This window comes from Salvelinus sp. IW2-2015, linkage group LG33 (genome assembly GCF_002910315.2).
Source record: "Salvelinus sp. IW2-2015 linkage group LG33, ASM291031v2, whole genome shotgun sequence".
Classification (NCBI taxonomy): Eukaryota; Metazoa; Chordata; class Actinopteri; order Salmoniformes; family Salmonidae; genus Salvelinus; species Salvelinus sp. IW2-2015.
The window spans coordinates 12,325,120-12,349,969 of NC_036872.1; the positions used below are offsets into that span (position 1 = coordinate 12,325,120).

The 24,850-nt window shown below is 42.9% G+C and overlaps 1 protein-coding gene across 3 annotated transcripts in view; it reads right to left on the reverse strand.

Annotated features, from left to right (window-relative positions):
• Nucleotides 1-547: 547 nt before the first annotated feature.
• The window catches only part of specc1la (sperm antigen with calponin homology and coiled-coil domains 1-like a), a 30,277-nt gene continuing 5,974 nt past the window's right edge, over nucleotides 548-24,850 (reverse strand). For 2 of the 3 annotated variants that reach the window (XM_023978525.2, XM_023978524.2), the window contains exons 4-16: nucleotides 23,178-24,820; nucleotides 22,671-22,878; nucleotides 17,745-17,818; nucleotides 17,324-17,499; nucleotides 15,422-15,606; nucleotides 15,162-15,283; nucleotides 10,973-11,063; nucleotides 10,171-10,266; nucleotides 9,879-10,026; nucleotides 9,595-9,697; nucleotides 6,658-6,774; nucleotides 5,712-5,771; nucleotides 548-3,871 (exon numbers count right to left, since the gene is read on the reverse strand). In XM_023978525.2, coding sequence (XP_023834293.1) covers nucleotides 3,782-3,871; nucleotides 5,712-5,771; nucleotides 6,658-6,774; nucleotides 9,595-9,697; nucleotides 9,879-10,026; nucleotides 10,171-10,266; nucleotides 10,973-11,063; nucleotides 15,162-15,283; nucleotides 15,422-15,606; nucleotides 17,324-17,499; nucleotides 17,745-17,818; nucleotides 22,671-22,878; nucleotides 23,178-24,820 — 3,113 coding nt within the window. In that variant the 3' untranslated portion in view covers nucleotides 548-3,781. The remainder of the gene's footprint in view (nucleotides 3,872-5,711; nucleotides 5,772-6,657; nucleotides 6,775-9,594; nucleotides 9,698-9,878; nucleotides 10,027-10,170; nucleotides 10,267-10,972; nucleotides 11,064-15,161; nucleotides 15,284-15,421; nucleotides 15,607-17,323; nucleotides 17,500-17,744; nucleotides 17,819-22,670; nucleotides 22,879-23,177; nucleotides 24,821-24,850) is intronic. The other variant, XM_023978526.2, reaches the window with a different exon arrangement.

The following is a 24,850-nucleotide window of genomic DNA, read 5'->3' on the forward strand; positions in this document are numbered from 1 at the left end:
CTCAAAACTTGACATCTGTGGCATTGTGTTGTGTGACAACGGCACATTTTAGAGTGGCCCAAGGTGCACCTGTGTAATGATCATGAGTGGCCCATGATTTTAGAATGGCCCAAGGTGCACCTGTGTAATGATCATGCTGTTTAATCTGCTTCTTGAAAAATGGGACCAACACTTTACATGTTGCGTTTATATTTTTGTTCAGTATATATATCGCTCTTTATCAGAACAAAGGCTGCTGCTGTATTCCAGATCCCACAGGCTAGCAGACTGAATTAAACACTTCATTCATCACAATCTAATTTGATCTAAATTATCCCAGTAGTTTTAATATGCCCTAGCCCTACAGAGTAGAGTTAATATTAGTGTTGCCTGTTTCACAAGCAAGGAATGCTTTTTGTTTATCAGTGCCTTCATTAACTTCAGACCGGTAATCTGATAATACATTCAGTAAAACAGTTAAATCATAGCCTCTTACTCTATTAAAAGCAGGATATGACTGAATTAACCACATGGCAAATTCATTTATGCCTTCACAAAACATAACACATTCCTGTTGCAATGATTCTTTAATATTACTGGTCTGCAAAACAAAACAATATAAATACAGATAAGCCTTTTGATTTTTTTGCCGAATTGTTGATTATCATAATGTGCATTTGGCTTACTTCCCTACACCACACTCTTGATATTATCATTACCCAATCAACAGGATACATTTTGCTTCAAGATACTCCATTGGCAATTAATATAGTGGCAATCATGACTTAGAGACAGAATGAGACAAAAGGAAACATGGGTCTCTTGGCCTCCTTATTACCAAGTAAAACTCTGGCAAGAATGACATACATTTGTAGGCAAAAGGCACCATTAATAATAACCAAAAGAATGCAGCTTAGAAAAACTCAACCTTTCAAGTAAACAGAATTAACTTCTAACGGACCCGTAAAAATAAAAACATGCTTTAAGTTCTTTTCACATTTTTTGTGATGTAGTGTAGAAAGAAATGGAAGACAATGCAAAGCGAAATACAGAAGCCATGGAAAATATGAGCAACTTATTGAACGAACTCAAGCAAACCAGACCAATGTTCTTCAGTGGTGATGATATGTCAAGATGGTATCATCCTGATATTTTAACACATTGTATTATCTACTAGGCCAACTACATTCTGTCTACACTGTACAGTTGAGTAGAATGTTAGGGCAAGGTTTCAGTCCTCATAGACCACAACATGAAGGACCACTTATCAATACCAATGTCCATTGGAACATGATCAAGAGATTCCATTTTTAACACTTGGCAAGAAGGCGCAGAGAAGCTTCACATAATAGAATAATTGCAGACCAACTAGTGTTTGGATCCTATGCAAATCAAATTTAAGACCGGGTTGCAGTATAGCAATGGGAATCATAAATACATTCGTTAGAGTTGACATACTGTGCTCACTGTTCAATAGTAAATACCGTACATGATAATGATAATAATAACAGCACATGCGCTCTCACAAATGAGTATTTATCCATACAAAGGACTACCAACACAACATTTAACCGCCCAGTCTTACTCGCCAACCACACTGATCGACACAAAAAACCTAGCACTTGTGTTTCAAGTTGTGCTTTTGTCAAACACCATGCAGTGCACCTGTACAGCTGGGGGGGAGGTGGCTTGTCAAGCAGACAGGTGCAAATGTGCTTTTAAATATATTCAGAAAAATGTTGTCCCTACAAAGTTATGGTCACATGCAAGTGTGTTAGATCATAGCTGTAAGGGGGCCTAAGCCAAAATGGTACGCCAACGAGGGAGTATCAATTGCATACTGTACCATTCTGAAATGATACAGGAGTGTGGTTGGGACCACATGAAAGGCAAATCGTCATCATACATTATGAGTTTAGGAGAGACATCAGTGCAGCAGTGTGATGAAAAGTCATAGATTCACATTATATGAAGTTTACATTAACATTTGTAACACTTGCATCACTACACTCCACGGTGGATTAAACCATGCTAATTAACCCACACAAACTTTAATAAGCAGAGGCTCAATAACATAACGCAGTCATTCTTCATTCCAACATCTTTCTTGGTGACTATGTAAACTACATAGAATTGATTTACACATGATTAGTGTTAGTACAGCTTTATCAATAAAGTCAATTGGGTGGCAAGTGATAACACGAAGAAAGCTCAAATATAAAATGTACCTATGAGTTCCTTGTGCATTTCTTGTAGTTAGTATTTGCACCCCCCCCCCCCCCATGTTAAATGTTACTAGCAAGATGGAGTATATCAAGTTACAGAGTTAGGTTACACACACAATAACTTAGTCATTGTTGAGCTCAGAGTCTCTAATAACACAAAAATCTTACAGTTCAAGATAACTGGACTGTGACCAATCCTGGGAGTTTCAGTCTGCTGTTGGTGGAAGTAATGTGTCAAAACGAACAATGTGTTAATACATTTGGCTCCAGCAGCAAAACGGATGCATTCTGCATCTGACAAAAAACTCTTCCCCTATCATGATTGATGACAACAAGAGAACATCCAACCCTGAGACTCAACATGCTGGGGAAACATTTACCACAATCAAATCACCAAGAGCTAGGACTTTTGGCAAGTCTAGCCCTTGACTTCACATAGATAGGACACTTGAGCAAGTGACTTTTTTGGTTCAGGATTAAGACAGTTCTATTTGAGAAAACAATCACTGAAAGACATTGTGTTGGTTCTGTATAGCCCATTGTTTTCTATTAGTTGGTCTCTGTTAGCAAAACAAATTATGTTAACGTAGCAATGATCCCTCTCCTAAAAATAGTCCAAAAGCACATTCAATTGTAACTTGAATCTTACAGGTGACCAAGAGAGCACCTGACAGCTTTTCCCTTATGATATAGCTAGTGTTCATAGAACTGCAGAATCACTTCTAAAAAGCTTCACTTAGATTCCTCCAAAGATGCAAGCATGGAGCATTGAAACGTTTCATTTAGCAATTTTTGCTCCAACCGTCTCTTAGTAAATCTCCAGCGATGTAAATCAAACAGGCACTTAATCCATAATAGAAGAGGCCCCTTCACAGTGTTCAATGGGTCAGGAAGACAATGGAGCAAAAAATGCCTTGTCTGATTTCCATAGAAAATGTGTCCCATGATTACTAGGGTGGACACACTGCACACTGGGTATGGTTTGGCTTAAACATTTGGGATAACCACTTGGTTAGAAGAATCAAAGCCGGGTGCAAGGCACAAAGGCTGGTATAGTCTGTAGCATGTTCCCCAACTCTGGTCACGGAGAGTAGAGCTAGTAGATCTGCAGGCTCTTATCGAAGATCAGATCATATTGGTTTAACCAGACAATCTGGACTGAGGATCACCTCAACTGGGTTATCCAGTAATGGATAAGAGTAAAAATAGCATCCCAAACAGAGCAGGCCCTGAACAGGTGCTTGAAGTGCCCTTAGGCTGTGTTCATCACACTAAAAATGTGTCAGTGAAAAATGCCAGACTGTTCATCATAGAAATAACCATGATTAGCTTTAGGAAGTCAACAGTGAGCCTATTTGAACGTTTCTTATGGTGACTCAAACTAGAAGGCGTCTAGACGAGAGACAGAGCGGCCGGTGTGCGGCATGGCTGGGTGTTGGGGTGAAGGGTGGCTCAGTGAAGTGAGGCATAACAGCTGAGTTGAATGTCGAGTTGAAGTGTTGGAGGTGCGCTGAGGTCAGAGGAGCTAGCAGGCTGGACTGCAGGTTGTGCTTGCCATGTTGGGTGGACAGATCACATCAGGTCTCAAAGTACTTGTAGATGGCTGTGACATAGGTCATCACACTCTGCCAGTCTGGTCTCTCAGTACTGGCCATCTCATTGAGGTCCTGCAAAACAGAGAATGACACCAAGTTGAATAAACAGGGTCTTTGTCATTAAGCTACATCATGCCCAGACAAAAGGCTGTGCCATTTGTTCATCTTTGTATTATATATATCGAGATGTCGGTAAAACAAAAACAAAAAACTTGAAATAACATGCTGTTTGTCTAGGTCAGATTTCCACAGCCTGACTAGAATTAACTGTGGTCAGAAATGTGCTTTTGTGGCATAAATTCAGAAAATTAGAGCTTGCGGTTTCCATTTACAGAATCTAACTGAACTCGTACAACAAATCTGTCAGTTTACAACTCACACAGAGCCAGCTTTATACCTAGCTATGGGTAGCAGCGATATACAGTGCATTCGAAAAGTATTCAGACCCCTTGAATTTGTTCCACATTTTGTTACGTTACAGCCTTATTCTAAAATAGTTTCAATCGTGTTTTCCCCCCCTCAACAATTTACACACCATACCCCATAATGATAAAACAAAAACTTGTTTTTAGAAAATGTATCTAATGTAAAAAATAAAAATAAAACTGAAATATCACATTTCCATAAGTATTCAGACCCTTTACTCAGTACTTTGTTGAAGCACCTTTGGCAGCGATTACAGCCTCGAGTCTTCTTGGGTGTGACGCTACAAGCTTGGCACACCTGTATTTGGGGAGTTTCTCCCATTCTTCTCTGCAGATCCTCTCAAGTGCTGTCAGGTTGGATGGGGAACGTCGCTGCATAGTTATTTTCAAGTCTCTCCAGAGATGTTCGATCGGGTTCAAGTCCAGGCTCTGGCTGGGACACTCAAGGACATTCAGAGACCGGCCACTCTACCATAAAGGCCTAATTGGTAGAGTGCTACAGAGATGGTTTCCTCCCATTTCCACAGAGGAACTCTGGAGCTCCGTCAGAATGAACATTGGGTTCTTGGTTACCTCCCTGACCGAGCCTCCCCCGATTGCTCAGTTTGGCCGGGCGGCCAGCTCTAGGAAGAGTCTTGGTGGTTCCAAACTTCTTCCATTTAAGAATGATGGAGACCACTGCGTTCTTGGGGACCTGTCTGTGACCTCTACGGACAATTCCTTCAACCTCATGGCTTGGTTTTTGCTTCAGACATGCACTGTCAACTGCGTGACCTTATAAAGACAGGTGTGTGCCTTTCCAAATCATGTACAATCAATTGAACTTACCACAGGTGGACTCTAATCAAGTTGTAGAAACATCTCAAGGATGATCAATGGAAACAGGATGCACCTGAGCTCAATTTAGAGTGTCATAGCAAAGGGTCTGAATACTTATGTAAATAAGGTATTTCTGTTTTTACTATTTTATAAATGTGCAAACATTCCTAAAAACGTTTTTTTCGCTTTGTCATTATGGGGTATTGTGTGTAGATTGACGAGGAACACATTTGACTTAATCCATTTTAGAATAAGGCTGTAACGTAACAAAATGTGGAAAAAGGGAAGGGGTCTGAATACTTCTTGAATGCACATTCATGTGAGGACTTATTTTGTGAAAAGGACTAAAATAGCTACAAGTCTGCACATATGCACGATGAGAGCAGTATTTAATCTAAAATATTTATCTTCTCTACAGGAGTCTGCCTATGAGAGCCTGTGAGTACAGTCCTCAGTCCCACACAAAAAAATGACCATCCTGAATATGCAATACAATAGCAGGTCATAATTCACCAATGTGCCAGTGCGGTGATTTTTAAGGTGAAATGAGTCTGAAAGATTCTCTAGAAAAACTGGATTTCTAAGCATGTCAGATATATGTTTAATATGTTCATGTGAAAAACACCTCTGTTATTCACAGTTCAGTTCATCTTTCACTTGAATCTTACCAGAGTGGACTTGATCCCCACACTCTCTGCAGCCTGGAAGGCTAGTGTGAAATTTCGTCTCTAAAGATCGGGAGACAAAAACACACAATCACACACTACAAAGCTCCCTGATGACAGATTGAGACAACTGTAAAAGATTAAACAATAGCTAAGTTTCCATCCAATTGGCAACAGATTTCCATGCAAATATATTCTAAAATCCGCATAAAAACAATGTGCATTTTCCCACCAGAGATGTTTCCATCAAACTGACTTGTTGCGGATGAAAGGCTGTGCTTGATGATGTAGTGCAGATAAAAATGACGTTTGTAGTTAAGTTCCCATGTACCGAAAAAAAAAACGTTAGTTATATGGGTTTCCATTGCAATTTCAACTCACGTAAACTTGCACAATCTGGTTTTGGCGCATGATCTCTAGACTTCGCTGATAAAGTGGACAGGGGGATGATTATATGATGAGATATGGATAAGCGCAATGTAATTTTATTTGATAATTGGCAGCCAAGAACCGATCATCATGTCACCAGAACTCAAAATAATAGCCTACCCTCGATATTGAGCCTATTGGAAATTAGCATGAATATAACTTATTTAATCTGCCTATAAACTGTCTATAAACATTTAATGCTTTTCCCTGCCGTGGTGGTAGGCCCATATCATTGCGTGACTCCAAGTTTACTTCAATATGATGGTTATTAAGTAAATATTTGGCATTTCCACCGACATTTCTCAAATAATTATACTCACACAAAAAGATCCCACCACATCGAACGAACCAATCGTCTGTCGAAAATGTATGAAATTGTACCGACTTCCTGTTTCCATGAGCCCTGTCGTGACTTTTTCTGATCAGGTAAATATTCCACATGTAATGGTTGGATGGAAACTTGGTTACAGTTCTATGACACATTGTTACTTATCATCACTACAGTAGGAAATAGGCTTGCCTTTTCCTGGCTGGTGAGCTCCTGGTAGGGGATGTGAGCAGGCAGGTAGGTGTGGAGCACAGCGCAGAACGCAAGGCCGTCATTCCAGCTGCTGCTGAAGTTTGTTATGTCAATGTTCTGCCAGAAAGAGGGGAAACATTTTTTATTGTATTGCAAAGGTACAGTGTAAAGACATGTAGGGTGCAGAAGTGTATTGTATTGATAATCCAATAGATACTGGGTCCCAGACATTGGTCCTAAAAGCACCTCGTTGGGCCTCCCGAGTGGCACAGCGGTCTAAGGCACTGCATCGCAGTGCTAGAGGCATCACTACAGATCTGGGTTTGAGACCAGGCTGTGTCGCAGCAGGCCACGACCGGGAGACCCATGAGGCGGCGCACAATTGGACCAGCATCGTCCGGTTTAGGGGAGGATTTGGCCAGCCGGGATGTCCTTGTCCCATGGCGCTCTAGCGACTCCTGTGGCGGGCCGGGCACATGCATGCTGACACGGTCGACAGTTGGACGGTGTTCACTCCGACACATTGGTGCGGCTGGCTTCCGGGTTAAACGAGCAGTGTGTCAAGAAGCTGTGCGGCTTGACAGGGTCGAGTTTCAGAGAACGCACGGCTCTCGACCATCGCCTCTACCGAGTCCGTAAGGGAGTTGCAACGATGGGACAAGACTGGAACTACCAATTGGATATTACGAAATAAGGGAGAAAAAGTTTAATAAAAAAATAAAAAACATAATAAAACCACCTCGTTGTTTCATCTTCCTACTAGTTTCAAGTTTTATTAGTCGTATGTACGGGATACACAGTATGTATGGGATACACAGTATGTATGGGATACACAGTATGTACGGGATACACATGGTATACACTGTCCAACCAAATGCTTACTTGCAGGTTCCTTCTCCACAATGCAACAATAAGAAATAATAAAAGATAAGAACACGAACAAAGTAATGGCTCAGTAGAATAGAAAACATTTTAGCATAATTATATTACAGGAAGGCACCATTTATAGTCCGTCATTTAGAAGTGTTTTGGCAAGGGGAGATTTGGCGGCAAGTGTTAAAATTGTGCAGCATTTAACAATCCTAATAAGAGTCTGGTAGCAGCAGTTGAGATGTGTGTGTAGCATCAATGTAGACTGAGGACACCAAAGTACACTGAGAATGTACACTGAGTATACCCCCCACACATTTTGCCCTCCGAAGAGCCTCAATTCGTCATGGCATGGACTCTACAAGGTGTTGAAAGCTTTCACAGGGATGCTGGCCCATGTTGATTCCAATGCTTCCCACAGTTGTGTCAAATTGGCTGGATGTCCTTTGGGTGGTGGACCATTCTTGATACACACGGGAAACTGTTGAGCGTGAAAAACCCAGCAGCGCTGCATTTCTTGACACAAACCGGTGCGCCTGGTACAAGCATGTGGTCAGTCCAGTTCGAGTGTTCAGCAGTCTGATGGCTTGTAGATAGAAACTGTATCTGAGCCTGTTGGTATCAGACCTAATGCTCCGATACTGTCTGCCCGACGCTAAGCGAGTGAACAGCTCATGGCTGGGGTGTGTGGGGTCCTTGATGATGCTGCGGGCCTTCCTCAGGCTGAATTTCGAGTACATGTCCTGGCTGGGTGGAAGTACGGTCTCAGTAATGTGCTGGGCCGTCTTCACCAGCCGCTGGAGGGCCTTGCGGTCGTGGATGTAGCATTTCACGTACCAGGCCGTGATGCAACCGGTCAGGACGCTCTCTCGATGGTGCAGCGATAGTATTTGGAGAGGACCCGGGGTGGCATGACGAATTTCTTCAGCCGCCTTAGGAACTAGAGACGCTGTTGCGTCCTCTTGACAAGAGTGGTGGTGGTGTTGGTCCACGTCAAGTCCTCTGTGATATGGACTCAGAGGAACTTCAAACTGCTTACTCTCTTGACTGCAGTCCCGTTGATGTGGACCGGGCCATGTTCCCTCCTCTGCTTCCTGAGGTCAACAATCAACTCCTTTGTTTTACTGACGGTTGAGGGAGAGGTTGTTGTGGCCATACTGTCAGAAATAAACAGGCTTCTTTTCCTCACGAACAAACACTGTTTTATCAGAATGACCAAGTTTCTCTGAAGGAAGAGGTCATAAAGATTGAGTGGAGTATGATGTGTCTACTCAGATTCATTTGACTGGATGCTCTCTTAACACCACACCATAATCCTGACAGGATTGCTTACTCAGCAAGAGCAACATTTAAAACAACAGAAGAACCCCCCCCCTAAAAAACTAAGCTGGTTTGTTTCCATCCCACTATAGTGTGAATCCCCAATGTATTGAATCTCATTGCCTTCCTCTCAGCCAGGGCAATTCACAGCTTTTCTGACAGGCAGTTGGCACGACATGTGTAACATTCGGAGCACTTCCTGGAGAACCATGACCAGTCACTCTCTGCACTAGAACCAAGACCATAAAAAAAGGCTGTTTCAATATGACAGAGTGGGTCTTAAAAACGTGCCCTAAATAGCAAATTCAACCAATAAATAAAGTTTTCATAGTAGCCAAATGTTTATTCCCTCTGTGGATGACGTTTGAAGCCATTCCCAAGCACTGTTGGTCCAGTCACATGCTTTAGAGTTGGAGAGGAACCATAAGGACAACACAATACAACTGACAACAGTCCTCATGACAACATCTACAATGGTTTACGACTTGAGAGGGGAGCATAAAGGATTCGCTGACATAGGTGTCGGAGAGGGCCTTTAAAAAACAATTAACTGAACTAGACCTCTGAAGGAATAATGGACATTCTGACAAAGTTATTGAATTAGATTATCACTCCAGATAGTTGACCTTATAAAAACCCCACCAGAGTCTCACTATTGAGACATTTAAAAAATAAATCCTCATCAAAAGAGAGCGACCCGAGAGGTGAAATGACCTGACCGGTCTGTTCTGACTGAAGAACACATACCTGGTACCCCTCAGTCTTCTTCTGGCACCACTTGAGCAGTGCGTTCCTCTTGGAGCCCCCATACTCCCGGGCCAGCGCTGAGAGGGGGTCCTTCCGCTCCTCTCTGAACACACCACGTTGGAGAGGACAGAAAATAATTTGAATTAACACACATATTCAGACTCCATTGACCGGCTAGTCCACAAAGCCCATTTGGTATAGTCAAAATATAGTTTTAAACATAAAAAGGACTTAGTGGATTAGTATGTGTCGTATCAAAGGTATGGAGCTGATGAGGGTATTACCGGACGCGGCTGCGTGCGGTGGGGGTGACAGAGGCGGTGGGGGAGGAGGAGGACAGGGAGGAACCAGAGGCCATGGCCATCAGAGAGGAGGAGCCACCTTCAGGTGCAGAGATGTCCCTCTTCATCTCCTCACTGCTCCTGCGGGACACTGGCCACCACACAAACAGACAGAGATACAGTGTGAGTGACCCGTCTTCACTGCCAGCGACAACATGTGTTTTACTGGCAACCATTTAAAAGAATTGTAGATCTATTTCTCAAGGCCTATTCATATGTCCATGATTTGTGATACCTGAGATGGCCATGGCCTTCGATGAGTCCATGTTGGACACCCTCTGGAGAGCAGAGGCAGGGCGGCTGGCAGAGGAGCCCCTGAGAAGATGCTCCGCTGTGGAGGGAAGAGGACAGTGACAGGATGAAACACACAAACATTATGACAACCCCACAACCAAAGTGAGGAAACAGAAACATTGCATTGCATTGAAATAGTGACTTCATATTCCCTTCAAAATGTTAGTTTAAGCAAGAGGGATTTTTTTCCTTCCTCTTATTCTCAAGGGATCAAAGTAACATTCCAGGCCCTAGAACTGTCAAGTACCATCGAATGAGGTTAAAAAACAACAGGGACATTTAACTAAACATCGGAGGGCATGACCATTATAGCACGTTCACATTCCAGGCCCTGGAACCCACTAGAATATGTATGACAACATTTATGGGGGAGGCCAGTCACTGGGACACCACACTTTCTATGGTGCTTTATTAAACTCACACATCAAAGTCAACGTGAAGCTCTGCTGACTCCATACTCGCCTCCTTAGGGGCTAAAGACACCCACCCCACTGCTTTGGTCGCAAAGCACCTCCAAACTTAAAAATGACAAATATATCCACATACTGTATTGCCCAACACAGACAGTCTTAATACTAGGAGGAACTAAGATGTCTAAGATGAAATTGTGTTATATCTGCAGCCATTTTCCTCCTTTATGAGTGACTGTGACAGAGTACTCCTCTCTCATTTTATTCATGAGGGACCGAATGAGATCCAGATATGGAGCTCTGTTGTCAGTGTTGGTGTTTCTGTGGACTCACCTGGCATGCTGATGTCTGCGTAGCTGGGCCTTTTGTCACTCAGAGAGGAGAGGGGTTTGGGTGCAGAGATGGACCCAGTTATGGAGTGTCTCTGAAATAGACCAACAATCCAACAAGATAATGAACCTATATATTAAAAAAATTATATAATCTTTGAGAAAAATATTATATAAAAGCCAGACAATCAGGGAGAATTGAGTACTCATTTTGTTATTATTTTTGAGTAAAAGAACACAGCATTTCCATGGCAAAATGCATAGAATTTTAGCAAAATAGCTTTAAAACCAAAATGTTATTTTAGCTCCATGGCAGAATATGTAGAATCGCAGGAAATTAGGTTTAAAGCTGCAGCATTTTCTCACAGCTCCATGGAGAAATATTGTAGAATTGCAGGAAAATGGAGCAAAAATGCAAACACTTCTACACCGACAAGATGGGGGCCTCTAAAATGTAGCCGCTCTGATGAGCCGACCATGCTCATTGCCACGCCCCCTGCCACGCCCACCCCTTTTTTAATCCCAAAACTTCCTGAAAATGTCTTCACAATTCCTATAGAAGTAGCCTACTATGTGCAATTTCTGAAAAAATGCCCAGCTCGAGGAGGCCAGTCTGACTGCAGCACCAGCAGCCAGGCATTGGCAATAATCTTGTGACTGCAGAGGATAGATGAGAAAAAGCAGGACAGAAGACTTGAAACCTGTCTAGGAAACAGAAAAACCAATCTCTCCCTGAACTTTGACCCTTTCATATGAGAAGATCTGATACTCTGCTTAAATAATGTATATAAAATATCCAATGCTCAGATTTGCCCCTCTGTCCACAGTATTACATGGAAAGACTGAATTTGTCCTTATACTCTAAGGCAGTGGTATTCAAACGTTTTCAGCAGGGGCACCATTTTTTTGGACAGAATTTCTGGGGACCCCATTGTTTCTCCAAGATTTCTCGCAACCTCACCCCACCCCAAATCTAACGACTACTTTTTACAACAAATAATCTTAAATTCATTGCATTTTCATCCCTTATCAAAATGAAAAGAAACCAATAAATACATTTAGTGAAATTGTATTTTACAAATTATATCTTTCTCAAAAACGTTTGTATATTGTCCCATACAATAATTTGCACCCGTAACGTCCAGCTTTGTAGGTTAACTTTCCTTACTAGCTTACAGCTGAAGCTAACATCAATTCACTACACTATTACTAATATGATAATATGCAACACCATAAGGAAAAATATTGCTGATTTTAAAGCTGATTGTCACCAAAAACTTTATTCATTCACTTAATCTACCACGCCCAATCCCAAATGGACCCCCAAATCGAACACCCTATTCACTCGTGGAGATCTGAGAGGATTTGATTGGTATAAGTAATATAGTGAAATTTCCACCTAGCCTAGGTGGAACTATTACCATATTGCTTACACCGGTCAAATCCTTTCAGATCTCCACGAGTACATAGGGTGTAGGGTTTAGGGGTCCATTTGGTATTCGACCAAGATCATCTTTGCTCGAGCCTCGAACTGAGTGTTTGTGTGAATCAAATCACATTTTATTTGTCATATATTTCGTAAACAACAAGTGTAGACTAACAGTGAAATGCTTACGTCATGGGCGTTAAAGAGACAGCGCACACTTATATAAGAAGATACTGCTTCTTCTATGCAAATGTTGTTGATCAGTACAATAAAATAAGTCCCAAATGGAAGGGAAACAGATTGTTTTTAACCTGTAGCCACATGAAATCAGCCAAAATAAGATCAATAACTCAATGCATGCACACAGTCCTATTGAATATGTATTCACCTGTATAGTAAATAGGCCTAGGCTACATCTTGATTTACCCAGATTATCAATAGACTAGATGTAACATTCAAATAAATGATTACCATTATGTTGTTATCTAGTTAGATTGGTAAAAAACGAAGTCAAATTGATTGTATGATTATACAATTGATTCATTAATGCTTACATAATTGTTTTTTAAAATTTAAATAGAACATTTCAAATGTAATGATATTTAACTTAAAAGATCTGTCTGGATCAAGTGCCACTCTACGACATTGGCTAATACGATTTATTTTCCCCCCCCTGGTATCGAGTATCGTGATACTAAACCTGGCATCAGTATATAAGTCAAGATTCTGTTATCGTGACAACACTACATTGCAGGTTCAAGAAAAATGTGTTAGAGGCAAACAGCTGCCATGTTTGAAAAAACGTGTGAGAGTTTAAAACATGAGAAAGAATCTTTGGGTCATATGGATAATTTGGATGCACTGACTAAGTCACTATGGATAAGAGCGTCTGCTAAATTACCAAAATGTAAATTAAGGGAAAGTGAGGTAACGGAATTAGAGCTATGGGACATATTCTCAAACAACTCAATCTCTCATGGTCTGTGTATGAGGCAAGCCCTGGGACTGTCAACTGTGACAAAGTGCCAGAGGAAGACGAGGAAGTGATATTTGTGGAGTATTAGAGGTCTATAAACATTGTGAATATAGAACAGCTCTTGACCCGATGGTCACAATAACTCTTTCACTACTGCACCGCTCCCTGACCTAGTCAGCACAGACAACAATTCCTTGCCATACTGCTCTGGCAGTTCTAAAACACATCATTTGATCTAGACCTTGATAAATACAGGGCATTTGGAAAGTTTTCAGACCCCTTGACCTTTTCCACATTTTCTTACGTTACAGCCTTATTCTAAAATGGATTCAATTCTTGTTTTTTTCCTCATCAATCTACACAAAATACCCCATAATGACAAAGCAAAAACTGTTTTTTATACATTTTTGCAAATTTCTTAGAAACAAAAAACTGAAATATCACATTTACATAAGCAGCGATTACAGCCTCAAGTCTTCTTGGGTATGAAACTACAATCTTGGAGTTTCTCCCATTCTTCTCTGCAGATCCTCTCAAACTTGGATAGGGAGTGTCGCTGCACAGCTATTTTCAGGTCTCTCCAGAGATGTTTAATCGGGATCAAGTCCGGGCCACTCAAGAACATTCAGAGACTTGTCCTAAAGCCACTCCTGTGTTGTCTTGGTGTGTGCTTAGGGTTGTTGTCCTGTCGGAAGGTGAACCTTCCCCTCAGTCTGAGGTCCTGAGCAGGTTTTCATCAAGGATCTCTCTGTACTTTGCTCCATTCATCTTTCCCTCAATCCTGACTAGTCTCCCAATCCCTGTCGCTGAAAAACATCCCCACAGCTTGATGCTGCCACCCCCATGCTTCACCGTAGGGATGGTGCCAGGTTACCTCCAGATGTGACACTTGGCATTCGGGCAATCTTGGTATCATCAGACCAGAGAATCTTGTTTCTCATGGTCTGAGAGTCCTTTAGATACCTTTTGGAAAACTCCAAACTGGCTGTCATGTGCCTTTTACTGAAGAGTGGCTTCCGTCTGGCCACTCTACCATAAAGGACTGATTGGTGGGGTGCTGCAGAGATGGCTGTTCTTCTGGAATGTTCTCCCATCGCCGCAGAGGAACTCTGTCAGAGTGACCATCGGGTTCTTGGTCACCTCCCTGACCAAGGCCCTCCTCCCCCGATTGCTCAGTTTGGCCGGGCGACAAGCTCTAAGAAGAGTCTTGGTGGTTCTAAACTTCTTCCATTTAAGAATGATGGAGGCCACTGTGTTCTTGGGGATCTTCAATGCTGCAGACATATTTTGGTACCCTTCCGCAGATCTGTGCCTCGACACAATCCTGTCTCAGAGCTCTACAGACAATTCCTTTCGACTTGGTTTTTGCTCTGACATGCACTATCAACTGTGGGACCTTATATAGACAGGTTTATGCCTTTCCAATCAAGTTGTAGAAACATCTCAAGGATGATCAATGGAAACATGATGCACCTGAGCTCAATTTCGAGTCTCATAGCAAAGGGTCTGAATACTTGTGTAAATAAGTTATTATAATTTTTTTTATAACTGTTTTCGCTTTGTCATTATGGGGTATTGTGTGTAGATTGATGATGGGATAAAACTATTTAATCCATTTTAGAATAAGGCTGTAAAAAGTGAAGGGGTCTGAATACTTTCCGAATGCACTGCAGCTATGTGTGAATGACTGGTCTAGTGTAAGCCAGGTTTTTATTGTGTGCTTGACCTGATGCCTACACTTAGAGCTTGCCATGCAAACAAACACACTGGAATGGGTTCCAGGTGGCATACCTGTATGGGTGAGATGGCGGCTGCAGGAGGCGTCTTCATGGGGCTGGGGCTCAGGGGAGTGCGTGGTAATGTGGCAGCAGGTGCTGTCGGAGCAGCAGGGGCAGCGGCCGTGGGCACTGGGCCTGTTGTGAACAGAAATCAGTCACATCCCACAGTAATACTACTACATTGTATTAGTAGCAGTGTTACTGCTATACTTATTACTAGGAATATACAGGTGAAATGAGAATAAAAGTACAAAGAAGTGGTCCATATCTTACACTCGCAGGTTGGGGTACCTTGTGAGGAGGCATTGTCAAAGCTCTTGATGAGGGTTTTGACGGTGGGAGAGGGCTCAGAGGAGGTAGAGGAGCGACGGCTCAGGCCCATGCCCTGCCTCAGTACAGCCAGATCCCTCTCCACTGCATTCATGTAGTTATACACCCTGCCCCTCTCCTCATCCTGCCTAAGGAGACAAACACCAACACACTCAATACATATCAAGGCACATCAGGTCCCACCTCACCCATTTCATGTGGATGCAAATACAGACCACCACATCCAGCTTCATCAATGTGGCAATCACTGTTAACCCAACCCTGAACACATACAGTACCAGTCAAAAGTTTGGACACACCTACTCATTCAAGTGTTTTTCTTTATTTTTACTATTTTCTACATTGTAGAATAATAGTGAAGACATAAAAAAATATGAAATAATGCATATGGAATCATGTAGTAAGCAAAAGTGTTCAACAAATCAAAATATATTTTAGATTTGAGATTCTTCTAAGTAGCCACCATTTGCCTTGACGACAGCTTTGCACACTCTTGGCATTCTCTCAACCAGCTTCACAAGGAATGCTTTTCCAACAGTCTTGAAGGAGTTCCCAGATATGCTGAGTACTTGTTAGCTGCTTTTCCTTCACTCTGCGGTCCAACTCATCCCAAACCATCTCAATTGGGTTGAGGTCGGGTGATTATGGAGGCTAGGTCATCTGATGCAGCACCATCACTCTCCTTCTTGGTCAAATAGCCCTTACACAGCCTGGAGGTGTGTTTTGGGTCATTGTCCTGTTGACAAACAAATAATAGTCCCATTAAGCGCAAACCAGATGGGATGGCGTATCGCTGCAGAATGCTGTGGTAGTCAAGCTGGGTTAGTGTGCCTTGAATTCTAATAAAATCCCTGACAGTGTCACCAGCAAAGCACCCCCACACCATCACACCTCCTCCTCCATGCTTCACAATGGGAACCACAAATGCAGAGATCACCTATTCACCGTCTCACAAAGACACAGCGGATGGAACCAAAAATCTCACATTTTGACAGATTTCCACAGGTCTAATGTCCATTCCTCGTGTTTCTTGGCCCAAGCAAGTCTCTTTTTCTTATTGGGGTCCTTTAGTAGTGGTTTCTTTGCAGCAACTCAACCATGAAGGCCTGATTCACGCAGTCTCCTCTGAACAGTTGATTTTGAGATGAGTCTGTTACTTGAACTCTGTGAAGCATTTATTTGGGCTGCAATCTGAGGTGCAGTTAACTCTAATGAACTTATCCTCTGCAGCAGAGGTCTCCTTTCCTGTGGCGGTCCTCATGCGAGCTAGTTTCATCATAGCGCTTGATGGTTTTTGCGACTGCACTTGAAGAAACGTTCAACGTTTTGACATTTTCCAGATTGACTGACCTTCATGTCTTAAATGCTGGACTGTCACTTCTCTTTGCTTATTTGAGCTGTTTTTGCCATAATATGGACTTGGTCTTTTACCAAATAGGGCTATCTTCCTGTATACCACTCCTAGCTTGTCACAACACAACTGATTGGCTCAAACGCATTAAGGAAAGAAATTCCATAAATTAACTTTTAACAAGGCACACCTGTTAATTGAAATGCATTCCAGGTGACTACCTCATGAAGCTGGTTGAGGGAATGCCAAGAGTGTGCAAAGCTGTCTTTTTTTTGGTACTACATGATTCCATACATGTTATTTTATAGTTTTGATGTCTTCACTATTATTCTACAATGTGGAAAATAGCAAAAATAAAGAAAAATCATAGAATGAGTAGGTGTGTCCAAACTTTTGACTGGTACTGTACATCTCTCCGACATGATCACAAGACAGCTGGCGTCGGCCACATGACACTTGGAATTAAGCACAGCGTGTTTCTCAGTGTCTCTTACTTGCGGTTCTTGACTTCGTCCAGCTCCTTGCCAAGCTTCTCGTTCTTCTCCTGGGCCTCGCGGAGACGGTGCCGCATATCCCCAATCTCCTCCTGTGCTTCCGACTTGATGTCATTAGCGATGACCACGGCCGTCTGCAGATCAGCCTGGAACTGACGCCACTCTGCCGACTCTTCCTGAACAGACAAACACACGCGCGCGCACATACACAGAGAGAAACACACACAGCAACATAATTTTGACCACTGAGCCGGGAATGATAAAGCTAATAAGAAAATGTGTGTAAGCAAATATCATCATATTGCTTTCGAGTGGATTCCAGTTGTAATGAACATGGCCCAAACCAAACCATAGTGCTGCTGTGCTTGACCATGTCAGTGACCTCTGGTCCTCAGATGGCCCTGTCCACTGGCCCACTCACCCTCAGCCTCCGGTGCAGAATCTTAATCTCCCGCTCCATGTCACGCTTCTGGTCCTGCAGTTTTTTTACAGAGTCTGAGGGGGGAAGCAGACATGGCTGAGTTCATGTGAACGGGCCACAGGATATATTCACACGCAGCGCAGGAAGAGAATCTGCTTTCAAACAATTCAAGAGCTGATAGAGACACTGACCTTAGCAGCACCAACTTATGAAACTAGAGGTTAGGGTTAATTATTGTGTAATTCAGTCTATGAAGTAAACTTGAATGCCACTGATGCCAATAGCAATATAGCTACACGTCATGTAGTCTAAAAGGCAAAACATGATTGACTTTATCTACCAAGCGTATCAGAGTTATGTTATTTTCTGTTAAATAACAAGTTCATACAGTGTCTTCAGAAAGTATTCACATGCCTAAATAAATTCAAGAGTAAAAATGCGCTTAACAAGGCACATACTAAGTTGCATGAACTATGTGTGAAATAGTGTTTAAAATGATTTTTGAATGACTACCTCATCTCTGTACCCCACACATACAGATAATTGTAAGGTCCCTCAAACGAACAGTGGATTTCAAACAGAGTCAACCACAAAGATCAGGGAGGTTTTCCAATGCCTCGCAAAGAAGGGCACCTATAGGTAGATGGTTAAAAATAAAAAAGCAGACATTGAATATCCATTTGAGCATGGTGAAGTTATTAATTACACTTTGGGTGGTGTATCAATACACCCAGTCACTAAAAGAGATACAGGCATCCATCCTAACTCAGTTGCCGAAGAGGAAGAAAACCACTCAGGGATTTCACCCTGAGGCCAATGGTGACTTAAAAACAGTTACATAGTTTAACGGCTGTGATAGCAGAAAACTGAGGATGGATCAACAACATTGTAGTTACTCCACAATACTATCCACAATACTAACCTAAATGACAGAGTGAAAATAAGGAAGCCTGTACAGAATACAAATATTTAAAAAACATGCATCCTGTTTGCAATAAGCCACTAAAGTAAAACTGCAAAAAAATTGGCAAAGACATGACCATGTCCTGAATATAAAGCATTATGTTTGGGGCAAATCCAACACAACACATCACTGAGTACCATTCTTCATATTTTCAGGCATGGTGGTGGCTGCATCATGTTATGGGTATGCTTGTCATTGGGCAAGACTTGGAAGTTTTTTAGAATAAAAAGAAACGGAATAGCGCTAAACCCAGGCAAAATCCTAGAGGAAAACCTGGTTCAGTCTGCTTCCCAACAGACACTGGGAGACAAATTCACCATTCAGCAGGACAATAACCTAAAACACGAGTTGCTGTCCAAGATGACATTGAATGTTCCTGAGTGGCCTAGTTGAAGTTGACTTAAAATAGTTTTGCAAATCTATGGCAAGACTTGAAAATGGCTGTCTAGAAATGGTCATCAACCAACTTGACAGAGCGTGATGAATTTTTTAAAGAATAAAGTGCAAATATTGTACAATCCAGGTGTGCAAACCTCTTAGAGACTTACTCAGAAAGACTCGCAGCTGTTATCGCTGCCAAAGGTGATTCTAACATGTATTGACTCTTATGTAAATTTGATATTTCTATTTCATTTTCAATACATTTGTTAAAATTTCTAAAAACATGTTCCCACTTTGTCATTAAGGGGTATTGTGGGTAGATGGGTGAGAAACATTTATTGAATTCATTTTGAATTCAGGATGTAATGCAACAAAATGTGGAATAAATCAAGGGGTATGAATACTGAGTGACTTATGAACATACAAATCAACAAAGTTCTTTACTTAGTCCTATTCAATTATCAACTAAATAGGCTAATAAATAGCCCAACGCATGGCTGGCTACTACTGCCTGTATTTATTCCAGACACAGATTTAGATGAAGGTAGGCTAATTCACTTGCCCCATATATTGTTTCACTTTTGAGAGGAGCAAAACTTCTCCCCCAACACTTATGCCACAACATTTGTACAATCAAAAGAAACTATCTACATTTGTACTTTCATTTATTTATGATCGGTAAACATGCCTGGGAAAGAACAAATAATAATTGCAAGAACCATGGGCTTGGATCACAACAGACATTATGTGAAAACATCTGCGTGTGTCTGCCTGGAGAAATGTGGTCCCGCAAAGCCAGGGTTGTGGGTTCTTGGTTCCCAAGGGGGACTAGTACGAAAATGTATACTCTCTGTAAGTGGCTCTGAATAAGAGCGTCTGCTAAATGATTCAAATGTAAAATGAAATGAGAGCAGACAGAGAGCAACTTGTTCTAATCCAATCGTTCTAGGAGGCTCAACCGAAACTAAGCAAGTTTCTTTACAGACAGAAATACTAGTCAATAGTTGTTTGGCGCACACAGTGCTTCACACTGTTTCGAGTGAAAGAGAGATGCGTGCTGGCAGCTGAAAATAACTTTTACAGATCACAGATAATTAAAAAATATATACTCGTCATAATCGTATTTGGAAAATTCTCCATATCCATTACAATACTTGTTTTGTCCGAGTACTCGGCACACTCCTACTGTACTGTTCACACTTTCCTCTGGCTGCAAGAAGCCTGACACAGCTCTACACAGCCACCATGTGGCACTGGCCAAAGGTGGAAAATGCACAGTGGGGTTCCAGTGTTATGTCTTATGTGTAGAGCCAGGGGCTTTATTTATAACCGTTGCATAAATTTCACCCAAAATGTCTGAAAAGTCTGCGCACGTACAAGAATATAGAGATTTATAAACTTGGCGCACACCATAGTATCCAAATGTTTCCCGTTACAAATCAGACCTGTCGTTAAAAAAACTGTGCGCCCGTGAACGAGCATTAAAACTCCACCTGGAAAACTGGCTCCATTCACCTTTTATGGTGACAATAAAACCCTTTATTTGCTGAATAATTTGAAACTATTGGAATTAGGTCAACGTAGTTTTTATAAGAAAGAGAAATGGCAATTTAGATCATATTTCTGTAGAGGTGTGGGCAGAATGTTTGGATATTTTGCAGTGACTTTTTCAAACTAAACATGCATGCTATGCTGCCTATATGAGTGCCTGTCTGCAAATTCTGAAAGATTGATTGCATATTCAAAACAATTAGGCTAAATGCTACAGCCCACATTTCTATGCAAAATACACGTTGTTGTTCAATATTTAGTTTATCAATAGATTATTGTCAGTGTTGGAGAGTAGTAAACTACATGTAGTTCTACTAGTAATTTAACTACATTTTGCAGTAGCTTGGTGGTAGTGGAACTAAATTCCAATCAGGTAGTGTTAACAGTAGTTAATAACGTTTAAGCCATGTAGTGGTGTAGCTAACTACTGGAACTACACACGACTCTTTACAAAAATAAAATATGGGTAAAATGGGCAATCATTTTCTTTTTTTTCAGCATCAGACCTGCCTAACTCACTTAAAACGTTGTTTTTGTGATTAATAGAATAAAATGACCTGACTACAGAGTGATCTGTTCTTGCAATTTGTCATCTACGACATCTCAGATTTACATATGATAATTTTAGTAGTTTTGATGTCGTGAACTAATTTTTTTAAGTAACATTAGTTAAGTAAACTATATTTTTTAAAGGTAGCTTTAGTTTAGCTTAACTTCCTCAAGTGTGAAGTAATGGTAGCTTGGTAAACTATATTTTCAGAGTAGCCTCCCCAACACTGATTATGGGTTTCCATGTCCTGCCTTGGTATAGGTTCTGAGATTCAATTGGATATGTCACGCAATACTGTAGCCTGCTCATACTGTTAAATAGTTCACATAAGCTACTGGCTTATGTAAAATATAAGTTTTACTGTGTTGGCAGAATATTTCAATTTTGCACAAATGTATGCTGTATCTGGCAAAGGACTGCCAGTTTCTACAGGAGAAAGCCATGGCAAATTGTTGTGGACCTGTCAGCAGAACTTTTGAATTCAACAATGTTTTTGCATTGAATTTTCCTCCTACCTAAATATGATACATATAGTCTATCTATTTAATAGGCCCATGAGAGATGAGCATGGTCATTTGTTGTATGGCTACTTTGGGAATATGAACCAATTTATTCTAAAACGGTTATGAAAATACAGAAAAAGATTCCCGTTGTCTAATTATTTTAGAATCTAAAAATAAAAACACATATTTTCACTCTAACGACTGCAATCTTGTTAATGTTTTCCTGTTTTTTTTGTTGCAAAAAATACTTACTTGCCAGCTTGCAATACAGTATTTCGACCAGTAGTAGATGTGCGTACGCATGTTCTAATGCTTCAAACACACAGACAGCATCACTGCGCAAAACAGTACGCAGCATCATCTAGATATGTATGCAACAAAAGTTAGACATTCACCTTCTGCTACCATTTCTGTCAAGCCGTCTACACGTACAGTTTGACGCATACGGTCAATAAATCCAACGTATGCACCACACCACACCGAACGCAATGCCTCTGCAACGCAATGCTGCAAGGCAAACGCAGCGTTTCCTTGGAAATGAATGTAATTCTGGTGTACCAAAATGCAACGACGCTGTCGGTGTGATCGAAGCTTAAAGTTTGCGGGGAGGTGAGCACATTCTCTCATCAAGTATAAATGTCAACTTTAGCGTGAAACTTCCCAATTTAGTAAGTGAGCTGTAGAATCACTGATCGACAAATAGTATTCCCCCAAATAATAGGTTTTGTGCGATTAAGATCTCCCCCGTCAAACACACACGCACAGCCAGACATGGATGGATGGATTGATTGCAGACAGCTTATGTTAATTACAAAACATTTCCTACGATTCCTGCCTGCAGCAACATTAGTGGACAATGTTGGAATTACCCGTAAAAGCACAGTGCCTCAAAAAGTGCCCTAAAAATCCTGGACTTGATCCTGGCATAGATCTATGATGCTGTGACATGTTTTCCCCCTTGGCCATAGCCCACTCACTCTCTAGGTCTGTGATGATGAGGTTGTCGTGGAGTTTTACAGCTCGGTGCTGCTCCACCTCGTCCTCTAGCTCAAAGATGGTCTCCTTCATGTCCCCGATCTCAGTCTCCTTCTCCTGCAGCTCCCCGCGCTGCTTCTCCAGCCCACGCTTCTGCTCTGCCATTTGCTTCTGCTCCTGCTCCTGGATGTCCCGGTACTCCCGATCCAGCTGCACACACCACCAGGGGAATTAATCATTATCTCATTCATAAACTAAATGGCCCAAATGAATGCTCATTCTTCTTTTCAGTGGTGAGGGTACATATAAAGCAGACACATGCATTTCTATGAAAAGCTTTCAAGGTGGTACGGAGGAAAGTGGACTTTCGTGAACTTTTCACAAGTTCAATACAGGAGACAGAAGCAGTCTCGCAACTTTGATGGTGAACATGGGCAAACTATCAAAAGGGTGGGATCAGGGATCAAATGTACTACCTCTGTAGGATGGTGTGTGCGTGGTGGACTCACCTTACTGAGGGTGTCCTGCAGTCTGGTGACATCAGTGCGGGCGTGGCTCAGCTCCTCCTGTAGTTTGGCAGCCCTGCCCTCCGCCGCCTCCTTGTCCAGCCGAACCCCCTCCAGCAGCTGGCAGATGTCACTTTTGTCTCCAGAGTTGTGGATGGAGTAGAGCTCAGCCACCTTTTGCCTCTCCTGGTCCAGCTGGGCCCTGCAGCGGCTCAGCTCTACCTGGTCACAGCTTACCGCTGCCTTATACTCCTCCAGCGCTGCCACCATGGCACCCCGGTCCTGCCTCTCAGACTCCATGATGTGCTCCATGTGGTGGTTTCTTTCCTTCAAAGCCCCAATTACCTCCTGGGCCTCAGTGTTGTCCTGCTCCGCCATCTTCAGCGTGTTGCTGAGGTGCTGCTGCACTCCCAGCAGCTGCTCCCTCTCGAAACGGGCGTTGTCGGCCAGGTCCACGTAGCGCTGCTCCAGCTCCATGTAGCGGCCGCTTTTGATGTCCTCCTCCAGGACGTAGGACAAGTGGTGGTCGTCCAGCAGAGAGCGGAAGTATTCAATCTGCCGGCCGTAGTGCTCCAGCTTGTCGCTCTGCTGGCACAGGGAGTCCATGAGGATTACCTTCTCTTCCCCTAGCCTCTCGTTCTCTCCGTTCAGCTCCTGGGTGATCTGCTGCAGGTCAGCAAGCTCCTGTAGTGTGGCCTGCAGCTCCTCGGCCGTGCTGTGCTGGTTCTCCTCCATCTGGTGAATGCGCTCCGTCAGGCAGGCCACAGACACCTCGCTGGCGTTGCCGCTGCTGCCCCGGCGTGAGCGCTCTCGCCTGGGCACGCTCTCCGACTCGGAGGAGGACGAGGCTCCGGAGGGTGCGTCCAGGGCATCATCGCTGGAGGTGACGCCCTGGTAGACCTCGCTGGACTCACTGTCCAGGTTGTCCACTGAACCACTGTGCTGCTGGGCCGTCAGCAGGTCCTCCAGGGAGCCCGGGGCAGAGCCTTCCACAGAGGAGGTGAGGGTACCAGTGCCCCCGCCATCACTGTGCCCGCTGCTGACTGCCAGGTCTGGGCTTAGGGAGGGGTAGCTGAAGAACTTGTCAGAGCCATCCAGCCTCTGCTCCAGGGAGAAGCCCAGCGCGTTGAGCCGGTCCTTCAGCATGCGGTTCTCACTCTTCAACAGGTTCAGCTCCTCACGAATGGCATGGTTCTGCTCCTGCAGGAGAAGCAGTGTGGACTCCACATCCGCTGCTGTGATGGCTGACACCTCCCTCTCCTGGGGCTTCTCCTCCTCCCCTCCTCCTCCCTCCTCTGGGGGAACCTCCTCCCCTCCCAGGCCCAGCTGGGCCCTCATGTCCCTCAGCTCGCTGCGCAGGTGCAGGATCTCCAAGTCTTTGCTCTTGGCCAAACCCAGCAGGTCTTTCACCTTGGCCTCCAGGGCCACCTTGACACTGATCTGGCTGTCTGATTTAGACTTGTTCATGCGGCCCTCCGACTCTGCCAGCTGCTGGGTGCGAGAGCGCTTTCCCTGGGCCACATCCTCCTGCCCCGCCCCTGACGATGACTGCTTTTTACTAGCCGATGTTCTGGATGTTCGCAGACGGTCCCTTGACGAGTTGGGCTCCTTGGAGGTAGAGGACGTCACACGTTTGGCTGAAGAACCTTGTAAAGAGAGACAGAACGCAGCAATCA